This window comes from Sturnus vulgaris, chromosome 1 (genome assembly GCF_052056855.1).
Source record: "Sturnus vulgaris isolate bStuVul1 chromosome 1, bStuVul1.hap1, whole genome shotgun sequence".
NCBI lineage: Eukaryota > Metazoa > Chordata > Aves > Passeriformes > Sturnidae > Sturnus > Sturnus vulgaris.
The window spans coordinates 2,255,292-2,275,266 of NC_142243.1; the positions used below are offsets into that span (position 1 = coordinate 2,255,292).

At 46.0% G+C, this 19,975-nt stretch overlaps 1 protein-coding gene across 1 annotated transcript in view; it reads left to right on the top strand.

Annotated features, from left to right (window-relative positions):
* WNT3A (Wnt family member 3A) overlaps positions 1-19,975 on the top strand; it is an 84,674-nt gene that overhangs the window by 31,241 nt on the left and 33,458 nt on the right. Inside the window, exon 2 of the mRNA XM_014873657.2 lies at positions 18,018-18,259. Coding sequence (XP_014729143.1) covers positions 18,018-18,259 — 242 coding nt within the window. The remainder of the gene's footprint in view (positions 1-18,017; positions 18,260-19,975) is intronic.

A 19,975-nucleotide genomic window follows, 5' to 3' on the forward strand; every position in this document is an offset into this window, starting at 1 on the left:
TACTCTCCCACTGTAATTCAGTGCTCCTATATCACAGTCCCAGTAGAATCATTGATTCCTTAGAACCAGGAAATACGTCCCTTTTTCAATCATTTACCAAACCAAAAAAAAAAGGCTTTCAAAACTTCTTCAGGACCCTCTCAACCCTTCTCAGTCAGCCTGTTGTCATTTTCCACCTCTACTTTCAAGATCTTCCCTATTATTTATTATTATGCCTCAGCAGTTGCCAGTTCCAAGGAAGTGGAAAGGTTCCTTGTCCTGAGCACCGTGTGTGCACATAGCAAGAGACAGTCCCTGCCCTGCAGCACTTCAAATCTAATCTAAAGAGACAGAAAAAAAGGTGGGTGAAATGAAGAATTATTAGTATGGCACGATGTTAGCAACTCCTTACCCCGGATCCCTGGCAGCTTTCCAGCCCCTAAAAAGGACAGGAGTGCAGGTATTTCTTTTCAAGGTAAGAGTAGTGCAGGGGGTTTTGGGGTGGAAAGTTCTCCACCCTGATTTTGCCACGGAGGAAGGGTTTTAATTCTGGGCATTACACACGTTTGAAGTCGGGGTCTACCAGAGAAGAGGCAAGGGCTGTGAGCAGCTGCTGAAGGCTCTCCTGCTGCTGTGTCAAAATAATAATAATAAATTAAAAAAAAAAAAAAGAAGTAGAATCCACATTTCTGCAGCTGGGAAACTCAAGGGAGCATTCCCCTTCTCCCTGTCGAGATTTGACATGTGTGGACACAGACAAGGAGCGGGGTTTGCTTAGGCAAAGCACCAGTGCTGACTCCTGCTATTCTGCTAACTGCTCTTCATTTTCTACTTACTGCTGCCTCCCATCCTACCTCATTCCTGGCCCCTTCTCTCTTTCTTTCACCCCTTCATGTCCTGCCTGAATGCAGAAAATGTGCTTTTTACAGCAGGAATCATCTCCCTGACACTTCTCCACCGAGCTCTTAACACAATGGGAGCCCTAATCTCAGACTCAAGTTCAAGGCATAATAGTAATAATTATTGTTGTTATCGTTGTAATAACAATGATGGAAAGATTTAGAGAAAGCAGGGGGAAAAAAATGTTGCTAACAGCAAGGGAAGATTACCCTGATCCTGGAAAGAGGTGTGTATCAGCAACTTTTAATCACCAGATAGGCTTCCTCTTCCAGGGTGGGGTGATGCTGGAGCCTGGGAGCTCTGGTTGTGTTCCCTGCTGGTGCTGGGAGCTGTGTGAGTGGATCAGTGAGGTTGCAGAAAGGGATTTTCCTAAATTCAGGTGCTCAGAAAGGTGGGGAACGGACTGCAGGCATCAGTCCAGGTCTGTCAGCAGACAGTGGCCCAGACCCCACGGCCAGAGAGGTCAATGTTTGGCCACTTGTAGGGTTTGGAGCTCGGAGTTAACAGCCAACGTGGGCATGTGGGGCTTTCTCCCTGTCTCCTTTCTTTGGAGCACAGCAGATAAATAGCTCCAGGTGAAGGCCTGCACATTCTTTATGAAGCAAAACGTGCTGTCGGTGTAAGGAGGCGAATGTGTGGCCCGGGGCACCATGTGCAATGTAATGTGTCTCGAGTCCCTTGCACGGGCTTGTTTGAAATATGTGTCAATAACACGAGCAGCAGCAGCAGCAGCAGCAGTTTGCTGCTCAGAAAGGAAAAGGAGGTGAGCGTGGTGGGGAGAGAGGGGAAAGCAGCGTGGGGTGCAGGGCAGGTCCCCATCCTCCCCCAGCAGCCTCCTTGGAAACCCCAAACCTTCCCTTCCTCCCCAGCACCCACTCCCTGGTCCCTGGTGAGATCACCCTCATTACTGTGGGAATACACACGTTCATTACAGTGAATACCCAGCACCAGCACTTCCAGGAGACAGCCAGTGTATCCCCTGACAAACTCATTTTTACAGCAGAAGCAACAAATGATCTCTTGCAGGGAGGGGGTGAAGCCTCTAATTATTATTTTTAATGGTGTAAACCAAACTCAGGTTAAAAATTATGGGGGGCTGACTGTCTTCCTCTTCTTGCTTCCTGTTCTAGACAGGATTCAGGTCTCAGTGATTTCAGCAGAGTCAAAATTAGCACCTGCAAGTCCCATGTGTGGAAAGCCACAGTCCTTCTGTACAAACCTCTTTGCCACCACTGCCACGAGACATTGGCTCCAGCAGCACCAGCAGCTCTAACAGGGAGGATAGGTCAGCACATCCCTGGGGGAACTGGTAGATTCCCCATCTCTGGATATCTCTGGATCAAGAGTGGGCACCTTTCTGGAGGAGGTGATTCAGCCACGGCCAGTGGTGTAGAGGAGATGAGCTAATGGGTGGTCTAACTTGGTAATTATATATGTTGATGAATCCATAAGATTACAGTGTTGTTGGAAGGGAGCTCAGCAGAATTCCTAAGCTTTTGTGACTGCCTCTCACCAGTTCCCTGCCCCAGCTGAGGAAAACCCTCTCCCAAGGAGGCAAGTGAGTGGAAGGGTGCTGAATCTTCAGTGCAGAATTTCGTGTCCTAGTGAGAATGTCCCTGGCTGGGTCTACAGTGGGAACTGCTAGGTTTGGGTCTTTGCTCCTGTATTTGTTGTGATTTCCATGGAGGGGGTTTTTACCCCACTGTAACCCCCCTTCTCCTCTCAGCAAGTCTCTCTGGAGCTCAGAACCAGCCCTTGGCCAAAGGGTTTGGTACAGGTCAATAGTTCTGGGCCTCTCAGGTCAGGAAGGATTTTGAGATGCTTGAGCTTGTCCAGAGGAGGCAAACAAGGCTGGTGAGGGGCTTGGAACACAAACCCTGTGAGGAACAGCTGAGGGAGCTGGGGGTTGTTTATCCTGGAGAAAAGGAGACTCAGGGGTGACCTTGTCACTCTGTACAGCTCCTGGAAGGTGGCTGTGTCAGCTGGGCTTGGTCTCTTTCTCCAGGCAGCACTGACAGAGGACACAGCCTTAACCTGCACCAAAGGAAATAGAGGTTGGGTATTAGGAGAAAGTTTTTCACAGAAAGAGTGATAAAGTCCTGGAATGGTCTGCCCGGGGAGGTGGTGGAGTCACCATCCCTGGATGTGTTTAATAAAAGCCTGGATGTGGCACTGGGTGCCATGGGTTAGTTGAGGTGTCAGGGCTGGGTTGGACTCGATGATCTTGGAGGTCTCTTCCAACCCAGTGATTCTGTGAATTCTGTGAATACAAACCTCTTGTTCATCACCTGACTAAATAATCCTGAAGTCAAGGTGGGATTCATCCCACTGGACCCCTGTGCTGCCAGTGTCTCACACCTGAGGTATCACAGAATCACAGAATGGTTTGGGTTGGTGTGGGACCTTAAAGATCATCCCATTCCACTCCATTCATACACCTTCCACTATCCCAGCTTGCTCCAAGCCCCATCCAGCCTGGCCTTGGACACTTCCAGGGATGCACAGGTAGCATTAGGCTTTCATGGCCAGTGGAGTCCAGCACTAAACTGGACTTAACTTCTAATTGAAACTAGTATCAAGGCCAAATTCCTTGTCTCCTAATTGTGTCCAGTTCTTCCCACTGGGCACGTGGGACAATTGGGATGGCTGGCTCAGATCTGTGTTGCCTTTCCACAGCAGCTGAATCCCACAGGGCTGAGGGAGCCACATCAAGGCTCCCAGTCCTGCTGTAGATTCCCAGTGGTACCTGAGCCACCCAAGCAGGGCTGGAAGCCACTGCAGGGGTCCTGCAGAAAACCAGGTTTGATCCCCAAGTGCAGCTGGAAGGGTGTGAGATGTCCCTGTGCACTCACCAAACTGACTCTCCCACGTCCTGAGATACCTCACCAGCTTTTGGAGACTTCATCCACATTGTTCTGAACTTCTGATTCCCTAATGTTTTAGTCAGTATCAGTAGGAAAAGAAGGTGTAAGAAAGAGTTCCTTGGGGGCACCCTCGATGTTTTTGGTCGATGCTTGGGTGCACCAGAGCAGAGAAAAGTTCACTCAAACCTCCAAACCCAGAGTTGTGTCAGTAGGTGTGTCCATGTGTGGGCACGTGCAGGAATGGAAGGGAACAGAAGGCAGAGAACATCTGATGGTGGCATTAGGGATAAACACTCATGGCTGTGCCTCCACTGCCATTTTCAGCCTTGCAGTTGAGCAATTCCTTCCCAAGAAAGTGTCCCCTCTGTCCTCCTGGCTGCTGATGGATGGGGTGATGTCGTGTAGGTGAAGGGCTTAGAGACTTTTAAACCCCTGGTGTCTTTGTGCTGTCAAATCTCCAGGTGTTCCTGTTTTGTTCCTGTTTTTAAAATAGCTGAGCCCTTCTTACTGCTGCTAAATCCCCTTCTATTCCTCTGAACCTCAGTGATAATTTGTGAAACTGAGTTCCATTCATTAATTAGTTCAGCATTGTAATAAACCCCAGAGTTTACTGCTCTAAGACAGTAGTTATAGAGCCTCTGCACCATTTATTTTGTTATTCCTGTAAAATTCCTTTAAAACTGAGCTTTCACTTTTCCAGGTAGTGTGGTCTGTTGAAAATTCTGCCCACATAATAATTCTATATTGCTTAATAAAAAAAAATATTGCTAAAATCTTCAGTTATTTGTTCAGTAAAATATTTCTGGCCGGTCAAAATATCTCCTTTAGATTCCTACTTTTCCACATTCTGATGCATTTTCCCTGGCACAGGTTGGCTGGAGAGGTGATGGGTCCCACCTCTGGAAACATCTATTGTTAGCTTGGATGGGGCTCTGAGCACCCTGATCTGGTTGCAAACATTCCTGATTATGACAAGGGGGTTGGAATAGATGACCTTTGAAGTTCCCAGACAAACCATTCTTACACAAGCCACTCCATGATTCTCTAACTGTGTATTTAGGGTCTAGGAGCATGGCAAAGCTGAAAACCAGGGAGTGAGCCATCTCTTTGATTGCTGCTGCAGCTCTTTGAGACAAAGTTGGTTTTGAAGAGGCTGCATGGCTTCTGTGGCCACTCAGGCTGCTCAGACCCCACAGGAGATCCACGGATGGATCTGCTTGTCTCCAGTGGAGCTCCCTTCCCACACCATGGTTTTGTCACCACTCAGATCTCCTGTGAAACCCAATTATGAACATTGCATAATCCCCCAGATCCATCAGTGCTTCGGTTCTGCAGAGAAATCCAAGCTGGAAGGAATCCATCTGCTAAGCTGAGTGACCCTGAAGCTTTATTATTATTATTATTGTGATGATGATGATGAAGAGGAGGGCTCGTCTCTGGTTTCTAAAGTAAACACAGGAGGTATCTTGGCAGAGGAACGTGCAGCACAAAGCTGGGATTGCTTTCCCAAATTCTTGGCTGCTTCCCTTGCTGCATGTCAAAGCTGGTATCTTTGCCTAATAGTGATCACCCTTCCACGAGCTGATCACTATCTGGCAGCCTGTCTGCAGCTCCCCAGCCACTCTCAGAAAGAAATCATTAAGGCTGGGATGCTGCTCAGGGAGAGGTGCAGGTGCTGCTCCTGCTGCCTGATCCCCAAATCCATGGAGGCTCCATGCCCCCAGCACTGAGGGGTTGTTTGCTCTTCACCCAGAATCTTATTCCATCCCCTGAGTCAGCCATTTGGGGTAGTTCATGCTGCTCCAAGGACAATCCCTGCTCACTTTCTTTCCTCAAAATCTTTCCCCTCTTACTGCACTGGGGGTGGCTCAGCCTGGACAAGAGACGAGTTCAGGGTGACCTAATTGTGGCCAGGACCTGAAAGGAGCTACAAGAAAGATGGAGATAAACTATTTACAAGGGCCTGGAATGGCTCCAAACTGCCAGAGAGTAGAGCTGGATTAGATATGAGGAAGGATTTCATCTCTGTGAGGGTGGTGAGGCCCTGGCACAGGGTGCCCAGAGCAGCTGTGGCTGCCCCTGGATCCCTGGAAGTGTCCAAGGCCAGGTTGGACACTTGGAGCAGCCTGGGACAGTGGAAGGTGTCCCTGCCCATGGCAGGGATGGAATGAGATGACTTTTAAAATCTCTTCTAGCCCAGGCTGTTCTGGGTTTCTGTGATTCCATGATTCTTCCTCTTTCCCCATTTTCTTTGCCATTCATCAGCCTGACCCCTTCCAGATGTTTTCCATCCAGGCACTGCCTCACCAGTCAAGGAGTTTCCACCCTGGAGTTCTGTTCCTCTGAGGAACATCAAGGCTCCACATCTGCCAAACCACTTGGAGAAGAAACTCCTTGAGCCACAGCTCCTGGTGTGGGAACACCAGACCCCAGCAGGTTTAGGGAGAGGAGCCTGGAGAGGAAAGCTTGGTCCTGCTCTGTGCTGTCCTGTGCTGCACACATGGTGCCATAAAGCTCTGGCTGTGCTTTTGGAATTCAGACCAGGCCTGGAAGAACCTTTTGTATAAATCACCCTTTTTTTTTTTCACCCAAGAGATTTGGAGAGTGGGTGGTGTCTTACTTGAGAGTCATAAAATCATGGAATGGTTTGGGTTGGGAGGGACCTTAAAAATCATCCCATTCCACCCCTGCCATGGACAGGGACACCTTCCACTGTCCCAGACTGCCCCAAGCCCTGTCCAACCTGGCCTGGGACACTTCCAGGGATCCAGGGGCAGCCACAGCTTCTCTGGGAATTCCATCCCAGCCCTTCCCCACCCTCACAGGGAAGAATTCCTTTGTAACACCTAGCCTAAATATATATAAATATACATATACATATACATGACTTGCTTTCTCCAAAACAGATTATAAAACCTTGACTTAACTTCAGGTCGTTGTCACTGTTGAAGTGTTGCCAAATGGAGGGATTTTGCTTAGCAGCCCAAGAAAATGATTTCTGCTTTATTGCTGAAATCTCCCTGCCTGTTGTCTTCAGAGCAAAATGAATTTTGGGCTGAAGGAGATCCAGCACATCCATTTCAGTAAACAGGAGGTATCTGTAGACAGTGGTAAAAGTCAGTGCTGTAAAGCAAATTAAACCTTTCCCTTCTTTCTCTACAGCAGGTTTTATTGCGGTTGTTATTCTTTCTGTTGGGAGAGATGATCTCTGAGAGAGAATTTTTCTCTCTCTTGAGGTGTATACAAATGCCAGGACATCCACTGGCATTTTTCCTGTACCTCTGAGCGACTCATCAGTCTGTACCTCTTTAATTTTACTGAGATCTAGCTGAAACATGTCAAGGAGCCATGAGGATTTTTTCCCATGCAAAGCAGTTTCTTCGCAAAAAAAAAAAAAAAAAAAAAAAAAAATCCTGTTGTTCTGTTGCAGCAGAAATTGCACTTTCATTTGAGAAAAAATAATTTTAGAAACAGTAAAAAAAGTTTGAGCTTTGGTTTCACGGCAGTCTTGTTGCTGTTTTAGTGCTAAAAAATTGTTGTTTTCTGTTTGGGTTCTGATGTTGTTCATGTCCTTCCTCCATGTGAGTTTTTATTGTCTAATACCAGGTCATTTTTGCTGCAGCTCTTCCCAAAGAGAGGGAAGGAGAGGATAAGGAGCTCTCTGCCTTCTGCTGCTTTCCACATTTTTCTAAAAGCTGGAATATAGACCTGAAATGTATTTCTGGAGGAAAATTTGTCTTTCCTGACCTGCTCTCATGTTCCTTTCCCGTATGGCAGGACCAGGATCCAGACAAATATTCCCCTTAGTCCACTCTGTGACAGAAATGGTCCTCCAAGAAGGTGTAAGATGTGTTTATGTCTGTTTATGACTCTGGAACAGCTGATTCCCTGTTGATCAGTCCTTGGACTCCTTCAGAGGCATTGAATGAGAGAATTGTGACATTTCAGACCAAAGGAGGAGCAGATTCCATGATGAATGAATGATATGAAAGGAAGCACAACCATAATTTATTGCAAAGCACTTAGAAGGTATTTTGATGGATAGTGCAAGTAGATGAAAAGCCCTTTTGGGTTGGGGATTTTTTTTTTTTTTTCAGTTCATTAGTTCAAAGTGAAGCAACTTTTTCACGGTAGCAAAATCAGGCATGTGATCAGAAATCTTTTTTTTCCAACAAATCAAAACATTTCACTTAATGTTCGAGGTTCTGAGTATTTTAAGGTAAACGTAAAATATTTTTACACAAAATGAAATTGTTTGCAAATCCATCCTCCATAAAACGGTTATTTTTACATTGGTCAGAAAAAATTAAGCTTATTGTGAGTGCTTGGCAAATGTGCCAAACTCAGAAGATTTCAGGGTGGGTTTTTTTGTAATGTAAAAAAATTGTGCCCAATGTTAGCTGGCAGTTTGATAAAGTTGATAAAGTAATGTAGGAATTTGCCCTTCCTCAGGTGTTTAAGATTTGGACACAATGACAATGAGAAGTGGCAAAATTCCCAATGCAACTGGAGCTGTGCTGTGGGTCTGCAAAGGAAACAACCCCTGAGGTTGCCCAATCCAAACTTCTAATTTGGTATCGATAATTAAAATTAAAAAAAAAATAAAAAACACATACAAGTGTGATAACAAGTTCCTTATTGACTGGCTGGGTGCAACAACAGTCCTTAAACACATGCTCAGTTTTAAATATGTGCTCAAGCCCTGTTGATTCCAGTGAGGCAGTAGCTGAAATGCTTCTCTAAATCAAGGCTTCCTGCATTTTCCTTAGGAGTATTTTATGACCAGAACAAAAAGTAGTTGTAGGATTCATTAGAGGTAAAAAAAAAAAAATAAAAGAGAGAGAGAGAGTGCAAAAGCAAAAGGAAGGAAAAACAAAGAGGAGGAAACTTTATGGCTCCGTAAACAGCTGTAAGCAATGTCTCTGGTCGGGTCAGACCGGTCTGAGTTGACAAGGCAGTGTCTCCAATTATACAGCATGCTGTAGCCTGTAAAAATGAAATCAATTTGTTATTTTTCTGGGAGAACATTATAGCGTGAGTTCACACATTTGGTGAGCCTGATGACTCAGTGAAAGCCAGAGCAGGAACTCGCAGACCTGTGTGTGTGTGTGTGTGTGTGAGTGTGTGTGCACAGCTGAGGGTCTGTGTGTGTGCTCAGCACTACCCAATGCATATTCACAATATTCACAGCACCTTCTTGAAGGGCAGGGTGAGAAATGTGAGTAATTTGCTTTATTAGAGCAATGGACAGTGAAAATCCTGCTGTTCTTACCTCAACCTCAAAATGACGGCGCCTTCCACCCGTGGCTCTCATTTCAAAAATTGGCTTCAGCACGGAGGAGTTTCAGGATAAAATTCCCCCAAGCACTTAAGCACTTAAGCAATTTAGAAGTCCAAATCCAATCTTTGCAGGGATCTGAGGTCTTTGAGCCCAGTCCTCCAAGGTATTTAGCACTGACATAGCCCAGACCAGACCTCAGCGCAGGGGGATGAGCCTTAATGAGAGGTTTGAAACCACAATATGTACTTTATATTGCTGATCATTTAAAAAAGGTTCAACTTGGGATGCTTTAGGGGTGTGGGGGGGAGCTGGGAGCATTAGGACTAGCCACAGTCCTAATTATTATTGAAATTCAGAGTAGGAGTCTAAATATCTTTGCATTGTGTAGGCATTTTTCATTGCCTAATATGTTGCTTTATCCCTTCCCTCCATTCCCCTAATTTAGCACACCTGACCCAGAAAATTAGAGCTATTTTCACCTAAAACTTCATCCCAGTGCCCAAGTTATATAAGCATTGTGCTGGGGAGAAGGAGGCAGGTTCTTTTCCAGGCCAGCCAGTCGTTGCCTCACAAACACACATTCTTTCCATTTGTCATGAAACCCTGAGAGGGGTTAGGCTGGGAGAAGTCAGAAGTAAGGCAGCAAAGGTGTTTACATGAAACTTTAAATTACTCCCCTTTCATTTGCAAGTAACTGTTGTTCCTCGTCCCAGGTAAATTTATCCATCAGCAATATCATTAGATGAGTTCATTATAACCACGAGATTTACAGCACTCATAAACTGCAGTGTAGGTGGCAGATTAAAATGTTAAGGCTTATACATCTCTAAAACCCTGCACTGCCATCCTGGCACATTTTATGAGATAAATGGAGCTGGATGAAGGCAGATCTCAACTGGGGAGACCTCCAGGGAGAAGCCCCAGATGGAGGATGTGGTATGGGAGCAACACCAGGGTCACTGGGACCTGGATCCAGGCTTGAAAACATGGTTTGAGGGGCCATTATTCTGCTGCCTGGGTTGTTTTTCAGATGACATGTGTAGCAAAGGAGTTAATTGCCTTGGGTAATTAAAGAGTTCCAAAGACTTTTTCCAAGGAACCGGGTTGTTAATACTTGTATTCTCTCCTCCTCTGTTCTGTAGATCCTAAGGGAAGACAAAGTCAAAGCAACATCTCTTGCACTTCGAGTGGAAGGTGCTGAGTGTTGTGGTGTGCCTTAGTTCCTGTGGGAATTCGCTGTCCTGGCCAAACCTCAACTCAGGGAATTTTGCTTTCTTAGCACTCACTTGAAGCTGCTATTGAGCTTATTATTTTTCAAATCCATCCTCAAACGACTCCAAATAAGCTGTCGTGGTCACCTTAGAGATAGCAAAGACTTTCCTTGGCCTCCTCTTCCAGCCCTCCAAGAGTCTGCAAAAAAAAAAAAAAAAAAAAAAAAAAAAAAAAAAAAAAAAAAAGGGCAAAATTCCCGAAATTCCTGGGAATTTAGCTTGGGAAAAAAAGGTGTCCAGTTTATGCTTCTCATTTTTGCACAGCCAGTGCTGCCTCCTGGGCATCTGCAGTGATTCAGCCCACCTATCTGAGGCATCTCTCCCAGCATGGGCAGAGTTGCCCTCTGGAGATGCTGATCTTGCTCCACGGACTCCAGTAGACAGCGAGCTTGGCCGAGATTCCCAACTTTTAAATGGTCAAAGTCGGGTGAGGTGAGTCCCACGCTCAGTGATCCTCTGATGAAAGGTGCTGGAGAAACACAATGCTGCTGCCTCATCACCATCACCATCGTTGTTATTAATACAGGGCAAGGGTGAGGGAATTATTATGGGAGAAAAGTCACCTCCGTGCCTGTGTGTTTGCAGGATTGGACTCGGCCACAAAATTATGTGCATGCTCTCGGGGTTAGAGGAGAAAAAAGGATTTAAATATAGCCCTTGTGCTGTACTTGGAGATGAGCAGGTATCCAACAAAAACAGTTAACCCAGTAGGTTGCAGATTTTTTTCTTTTCCAGGCTGATAGAAAAAATAAAAGTCTGGGAGGACAGGCACCTGCACAGTGAATTTGAGTTGTCTAACAGGCTTAGATTTCTTTTTGTGAACCTCTTTGGAATGTTTTAGTCTTGATAGCGAGATGCCCAGGGCCAAATATTGAAGACCCCACTGCAATGAATGTTGCAGAGACTCCTAATTTCTGAATTAAAGTATGACACTTCTGTAATCAGACTGCTTAGGCCTAAGCTTGATTATTACTGGTCCATGCAAAACAACAAACAACCCCCAAACTGGAAAAATATCTTTCACTAGAATCAGTTACTTGATTCATGGCTTCTAGAGCCAAACCTATCATTTTGCTGATCTGTGTTAAGGTGGTTTCCAAGTTTTCAACTAAAACATCAATTAAAATTTTTGTTACTGTCCACATTTTGTAGTTGCTTGGGTTTGGGATAGTTTTAATGTCATAGAAGAAAACCACTCTGATGCAGGAGGGACATTAGTGAGCTGAACAATTTCTTTTTCCATTTAAAATAATAGGGTGTGACAAGTTCTACTTCTTTTCATTCTAAAATTTCTCTAGGTTTTGTTTTCATAGTAAAACAGAGAGAAAAATCACAGCATATGCTGGAATATTGGTTATTTCCTGTGAAAAATCAGGCCATTCATTGAATGTGGAATTAGAAGTTTTTCTGCCTGTCCACCTGCCTGGCCTCTGGTGGTTCAAATCATAGAATCATGAAACCATAGAATGGCCTGAGCTGGAGGCTTAAAGATCATCCAGTTCTACTTCCATGGCCAGGGACACCTCCCACCATCCCAGGCTGCTCCAAGCCCCAATGTCCATCCTGGCCTTGGACATTTCCAGGGATCCAGGGGCAGCCACAGCTGCTCTGGGCACCCTGTGCCAGGGCTCCCCACTCTCACAGGGAACAATTCCATCCCAATATCCCATCCAGTCCTGCCCTCTGGCAGTTTGAAGCCATTCCCCCTTGTCCTGTCACTCCAGGCTCTCGTAAATTGTCTCTCTCCATCCTTCTTGTGGCTCCAAGAAGGCCACAATAATGACACCCTGAAAGTCTTCTCTTTTCCAAGCTGAACAAATACAATTCTTTCAGCCTTTCCTTACAGGAATGATGCTCCATCCCTCAAATCAACTTTCTGGCTGTTCTTTGGGCTCACTCCAGCAGGTCCATGTCCTTCCTGTGTGTCTACACAAGAGTCTCATGAACATTTGTGTGTCCAGAGCAGAAAAGTCACAGTAGGGTCAACTCCACCTCCTGTTCCTGATCTCTACCCCTGGGATATCCTCCCCAGCTTCCAGGTGTCCGTGTTAGATGGACACCACACTTCATCTGTCTTGTGTCAGCCCTGTGGGGTGAGGGTTTGTGGGAATTGGTCACAGATCCTGCCCCAGGAGCCTCTTGACATTCGGTGCCATTAGCCATTCATGGCAGCCTCTGTTTTTGGAACCTTCACAGCCTTCCAGCTGCTCAGTTTTTTAAAAAAGTGGTTTTAGGCAGCCTCAGATGCATGGATTTCATGCTGGTCGATTTGAAGGATTTTGGTGAGAGGTGAGACATGAGAGGGTCTATTTGGGGTGCTGTAGGATGGAGCAGGGGCTGCCCACTCATCACCTGCTTCCCTGTGAGCTCCTCTGGTGGCAGGAGATGTGAGACAGCCCTCGAGGGGTTTTCCTTACAGCTTTTCACAACCTATGGACACCTCTCCAGCCATCTTCTCAACTTCAATATTTTAGGATCATAATACCACAGGTGTATTGTGAAAATACATCTTTAGAGACAAACCACCTCACACAATTTGTCCCCTCTTTCATTGCATGGCTGGGATTCTTCTAAGGGATGTGTCACCACAGAGAGGCAAAAAAGATTTGGAAAGGAGCAGACGTTGAGCTGAACCTCTGGAAAACTGGATGGATTATAAGAAAGGATTTGGAGGAAGTGTGGCATATTGCTGTTAGGGGGTTCCCTGCAAAGGGAGAAGCACTTAAGGCATCTACAAGAGAACATAAATCCCCTCTATTATGAGCAGATGGGCATCCTTTGATTTAACAACTTCACCAGCTGGACAAAAGGAGCAAAGTCACTCCTGGTGCTCAGTTCTTAGCATTTGGTGGGATTTAAGTGCACTCAGGGTCTTATCCTGGGTCATTTGGCAAGTTGCACCCTTGGTGTTCAGCATTAATAAATGAAGTTATTTCCCCTGTGTCCGGGAGCCCAGAAGGATGTCCCTGGAGGAAACTCTCCAAAGGCCTCTCCAAGATGAATAGCAAAACAAAGCTCCTGCAAAGCTCAGGAATGACAGGATTCAGGGAGAAGCAGCAGGTGTAGGAGTCTCCACATGCTGCTCCTGATGTGTCAAGGGCTTTTGACACACTGAGAAGGTGGTGACCTTGAAAAGTCAGTAGAGTGGTGCTGTACAACGAGGTCATCCAGAGCTGAAACCTTCTCTCTTTCTGGAAAAAAAAAGCTCTGAGCAGGTATTTCCTGCATATTTCTCCCTCCTAACCTGGCTGGGGTGTCCATTCCAAGAGGGAGGGTACATGTAATTTATTAAGAAGGTGGCCAGGTACTTATTTACAACGGCTCTGCTGAAGGAGCAGATAGATTGAGATAAGGGAAATGAAGAGCTCTCTAGGTGTGTTGGCAAAGAAAAATGCTCACTGGAGGTTGAATTAAACACTCCAGGGCATGCAAGGCTTAAAGATAAGCTAAGAACTTTGGCTGTGGACATATAGAGCAGTGTTTTCATGGCTCCTCCTGTGCTAGTGGGAAGAAAAGCCTGACTGGTTTGAAAGGAACAACTCTTTGACCCCTTCCCTTGGTTCAGACTTGAGCAGCGCCTGTTCTGAGTGTGTTTGTAAAATTGAGAGCTTCAGGAATTCTCCAGAGGAAAAGGAGAGGTTGGGGTCAATGCATCCAGGAAGTGTTGGTGCTTAGGGAATTTGAAGGTGATGCCTGGTTAGACCACAGTAGATGACACTCGGCCCATTTCTCAACACCACGTTTTGAAAATTGCCCACATGAAGGAGATCGTTTGGGAGGAGAACTCAGGAGAGTGGAAAAATGCAAATGCCAGGTTTGATCATTGGAAACAGTGAGAGAAAAAAATGAATGATGGGAGCTACGAGAGAGTTGAGCAACACCGAAATGAGATTCTGATCTTTATAGACTTTCCCAATCTTTTCTAAAGGTTTGGTTGTTGGGTTGTTGTTGGGTTTTTCTGGGTGGAGAAGAAGGCTGGAAGGTTCATAGGGTTCCCACCTGATGATCAATAATAATGACAGGGAGCTGAAAGAACTGGGTTCTCCTAAAGATAAATTGACTTTAGAGAGGGAGAAAGTGTTTACACCTGGAAGCAAAGTAGAAACCAAAAGAGGGTGCTCGGGGAGATGTTATCACACTCCAGAAGCTGTGAGTGAGCCAGGAGGAGGAGGAGGAGGAGGAGGAGGAGGAGGAGGAGGAGGAGGAGGACTCTGCTCAGCTCTGTTTAACAGCAGAGCCACTGCTCATGAGGAGATGTTTTGAGATTCCACCTTGCACCTTCAGCTGGAAGTCAAGTGACTCCACACTGCCCAAGAAATGCCAAATTTGCATTGCACTGTCTCAGGGCCTGATGACACCTTGAGAACAAGGCTCCTGCTGGAGATTGTCTTTTGCAGATTAAACTTTCCAGACTGTAACACAGATCAAAGTGAGGTGTGACTGTTTCCCTGCTGTATTGAGCAGGGAGCAGTGTGAAAAAGCAATTAGAGGTAGTTCTACATGTTTTGGTTTTTTTAATTTTTCAATCTTAGATGATCTTCCCAGCAACGGAAACGAATAGTTGAGGGCACCAACCTATGAACTCCTCTTCCTATGACTGGTGTTTTCATTCTACCACTGTAGTAACCACCAAAAAAACCCTCCAGAGACAGGCTTGAGTTTGGCTGTTCATATAATTAAAGTCTATGAGGTTGGAATCTTAAACTTCATCAGGGTCCTACTGAAATAGCTCAAAAAAGTCCTTCTGGCTTCACAACGTGGTGGATGAAGGTGGTTGATGGTGGTAGATGGTAACTCAGTGGATGTTTTGTCTTTGTTGGGAACTGGGTAAGAGATTTTGGAAAGCTTTGGGAAGGATGTTGGTCACTGCAGTTGATGTGGAAACAAACTCTACAGATGTTCCCACCAAAGTTAAATTCAGACACCAAAAAATATCCACATTTTGGATTCTCTGTAGTCCATGCATGGAGGATGAGTTGGAACAACTAAATTCATGTCCTTCCCCAGAGAATTCAATGAAGGCTTCTCTCCACATGGTTCACAGAGATAGGACCACCCATCTCCCACTCCTAAAGCTGTGAATACCTCCTAAGTCCCAGTCTTGGAATGATTCCATGGATTGAGTTTTGGGTATGTGGCACCCTAAAACTCTGTTCTCAGCAAGGTGATAGAGGCAATACACACACTCAACAAGTCTTCTGAAGCCTGGAACAGTGCTTTAGAAGGTCTTTAGTCCATAAATTGTGGTCCAGTGTTTTGTATAATATTTAATAGTGAAATAAAAATATACACTTGGCATGGGCTCCATTTCACAGATGGCTTCCTGCCAGTTGTGTACCCTGAATTAATCTAAAGCTCAAAAAACCCCCCATTTCTGGCCACTGAGATAAGGAAAATGAGTTTAATGTGTCCTTTCCTCAGTTTTCTCCTATGGGCTCCTGCAGGAACAACTTGTCTCCTCCCTCCAGCTGAGCTCTCTGCATGGCCTTCAACACAGGGCTGGAGTTTCCTGGGTGGGACTGTTTCAAGGAACTCATCCATCCTCATTGTCAGGGATGATGGCATGATTCACCAGGACACTTCCAGGGTGCAGACATGCCCCACTCCACAGTCACCCAGGGGCTTTGAGTCTCGCCAGCACAGCCAGCAGGGGCAAGGCCATGATTCACCCCAGCCCAAAGCACACAGCTCACCTGGGCAGGGGAATTGTGGCATGGCAATGTCTGCTCCTCTCCACTGACTGATTGCAAAAGCAGCCCTGGGGTGAGCAGATCAGCTGGAGACAGCCCTGTCACAAGCATTGCAATGTGGGTGACAGGGACACAATTTTGGGTCAGGGTGATCTGCCTCCCTCTCGTTTAATGAAATGGGGGAAAAAAAGGGGCATTTCTGGAGGGAAGTTCATGCCATTTGTCTCAGCTTCCTTCCCTGGGGTAGGATGAATTATCCTCTAATGCTGAGATTCATCATCTCCCAGAAGTTCAGCAGGGCTGGAAAGAGGCATCTAAGTTTGGGAAATCAGCTGGAAATCCTTTGCTTTTCCACACCTTCCACACCTTCCCCCTTGTCCATCTATAGTTCATCTACTGGAAGGCACATTCTTGACTGAGCTGATTATCCTGGCTCTAAACTCCTACCTGGAGCCATTTGGGATCCAGAAATGGATGTCCTTATGTGCCTGGAAAGGATGGATTTGTGAAGCTTAGTGTGCAGCTAGCAAAGCCCTGGAGATGTGGCTCCTGCCCATGTCAATGGCCACCTTCTTCTCACTTCTGTCCCCTCTTGACCAGGACCTGCTCCTCTCCTCCAAGACAGGAGTTAATTGGCTGCAAGGACCCTTCTCTTTAAAACAGTCACTTTAAAATAATTTTTATCCCAGCCTAGAAAACTGCTAAACTCAAGCCAATTTTCTTCTGGACTTCAGCAATGATAGAATTCCTGTGTTATTTTTTAAGTCAGAGCACAAGAGAGTGAAGCTTTATTCCCTGACAGCCCTGCTGGTAATTCAAACACACCAGGCTGTTCCCAAATGAAAACCACACAGCAAAAAATGAATGTAAACAGAAATACACACTGCCCAGGCAGGTTCCTCTTTGTCATTAATTCAGGGCAGAAAAGACAATCAAGAGATTTAATTAGAAGAAAAGGAAATTATACTCTAAAAATCCCTTCAGTTTTAGCAATCAAGGTTATTATTAGAAGCAACAGTAAAAAACACTTTTAAAATCTATCTAATTAGCTGCATATCTGCTGATCTCCCTGCAGAGCTGACTTGTTTTTCTCCAAGGCTTCACCAACATAAAAGTTCATGGACACTCCTTTCAAGGCTTCCACTGGGCTGAGCACAGAGTTTGCACTCAAGTTTAATTGGGATTGGTTTTTGATTGTTGTTTTGGTTTGGCTTTAATTTCACTCCCCTCACTTTAACCAAAGCCCCACAGAATGATGCTGTTCCCCTTCCCAAATTCTTGGTGTTGCCTTTCCAAAGCCTGGGAGCTTGATGGTTTCTGCTGCTGGAGTTATTCCTTTGGGTAGCTCTAAAAGTGCTTTTGACTGGGCTTCCTCAGCTGCCAAAATTTCCTCTAAAACATCTTCCAGAGGTGTGCTTGGGTCTCAAAGAAAGAAATACATGTTTGACCCCCTGGGTGAAAAGGAAATGGAAGGAAGGAAGGAAGGAAGGAAGGAAGGAAGGAAGGAAGGAAGGAAGGAAGGAAGGAAGGAAGGAAGGAAGGAAGGAAGGAAGGAAGGAAGGAAGGAAGGAAGGAAGGAAGGAAGGAAGGAAGGAAGGAAGGAAGGAAGGAAGGAAGGAAGGAAGGAAGGAAGGAAGGAAGGAAGGAAGGAAGGAAGGAAGGAAGGAAGGAAGGAAGGAAGGAAGGAAGGAAGGAAGGAAGGAAGGAAGGAAGGAAGGAAGGAAGGAAGGAAGGAAGGAAGGAAGGAAGGAAGGAAGGATACATTTCACAGCACAATGATGGATTAAGGCTTTGGGAGGATAAAGAAAAGGGAAGGAAGATATTAAAAGCAGAGTTTTTTTGCCTTGCTGAGCCTTTAGGGAACTTCAGGAGACGTTTTGAGGAAGGATGACAATGAAAATGATGTTTTCTGGTGAGGGGGAATGCAGAGGAACCAAAGACGCTGATTTTCTGTCCCTATTCTTCTGAACCAAATACAAAGGTGAAATCCAGCCTGACAGCATCTCTTTTCCCCCGTTTTCTTTTTGCCCAGGTCCTTGGCAATTGGTCACCAGTATTCCTCCCTGGGCACTCAGCCCATCCTCTGCGGGAGCATCCCGGGCCTGGTGCCCAAGCAGCTGCGCTTCTGTCGGAACTACGTGGAGATCATGCCCAGCGTGGCAGAGGGTGTAAAGATTGGCATCCAGGAATGCCAGCACCAGTTTCGAGGGAGAAGGTGGAACTGCACAACTGTCAATGACAGCTTGGCCATCTTTGGGCCCGTGCTGGATAAAGGTGAGTGAGGAGCTACAGGGTTGGGAAGGTGAATGTCCGTGGTGGAGTGGCAGCAGGGATCTTGAGGAAGCTCCTGTGAACTCATTCCCTTCTGAAAAAATGTCCAGTAAAATGTCCTGCAGGAGACAGGACTTGAGCTGGATAAAAGAGTGGGGTTATCTCAGTTCCAGCTGGGAGCAGGAGGTTGGACTGAGAGGTGTCCCCGAGTCCCTTTCAGCACAAATTATCCCATGGCCCTACACCCCTGGGAAGGAACACAGAGAATTATTGTGTTTGCAGTGGTCAAGCTGGACCTGGCCCCTTTTCTGCCCCCATGCTGTAATTTCAGCTCTCTAGATGATGGCAGAGGGGAAATGATGGGCTCTTGGGGATGGTTCCTAGGGATTGGACTAACCAGACAACATCAGTTTTGATACTTTTATGAAATACAATGAAGATCAAAGGCCTGGGGAAATCACCATCAATTAATGCTTCTGCTTTCCTTGGTTGTGGACACAGTAAAATAGGACAGGGTGCAAATTCAGACAACTGTTCCTGCACCCCTGAAAGAAGTGGGAACTCTTAGAAATGTTCTGCCCTAGGTTGTTGAATCTTGTGAGATTTAAGTCCTAAGCTAAGCCTGAGTATCCAGTCTTTTCCCTTATAATTTGGTTGAGAACTCCTTTATCCTTCTTTGCCCTTGTGTGTCTTTTAAAATACAGCCTGGTCCTCCTGGTGTAACTACATCTGGGATAAGTTTTATCTCCTTCCTTCCTTCCTTCCTTCCTTCCTTCCTTCCTTCCTTCCTTCCTTCCTTCCTTCAGAAGGGAGCATCTGGAATAGTTTCAGGTGTATATAATTGATCTATACTCACCTTGGGGTGTGTTCTGCAGTGCTTCCTATCTGCTCATTTTTAGTTTTTCCCCCTGCTGCATTATTCAGAACAGATTTGGGCATTTTCTTCCATTAGCCCACATTTCTCCAAGCCCTGTCCAACCTGTCCTTGAGGATTTCCAGGGATGGGTAGTCCACGACCTGTCTGTGCTCCCAGACAGCCTGGGATTAGACACCCCACATGTCCTGTAGCAATTATCCTTGTGGATAAATTGCCCCTCACCTCCCTGCTGACTGCAGGAACCCCCATCCCACAATCTCCCAAATTCTTTTATCTCCCAGCAGTGCCAGCACAAAAGGTCCCTTCTCCAGACTGGAGGTTTTCAGTAGCCAGGCTCAGGGAGGGAGAGGAGACTGGGACGATTTCATAACTGAAGAATGTTGTTCCTTGAGGGAGAATCAAACCACCCTTCAGTTTTGCTTCACCTACAGCAGGAGGGGGGGGGGGTGAAAAAAAAAACAGCTCAGTCGCATTCTTGTGCGGCAGATCCCCCAGGGTAGGAACATACTTGAGCTCCTACCCAGCAAGAGAGAAGGGGGAAAAGGAGAGAGAGAAAGCAAGGAAGCAAAAATCTGTTTTGCAGCTTGGATTTTAAGTCACCCAGGATCTGAGTGCAGCTCAGTGGGGACCCCATCCTCACTCAGCACAAGGCTCAAGCATCTCCTTTTTACCTCACAGAGTATCTGCACTCCTTTCACTGAAAAGGACTGATTTTAATGCCTCCAGGAAATCCTTTCCAGGCCCAAATCTCACTGAGGCTGCCTTGCTGTCTGGGCTGCCCTTGCTGCTGTGGTACCTCATTGCTCATTCAGGGCTAGGCTTGAGCTGTGATTCAGCAGTGC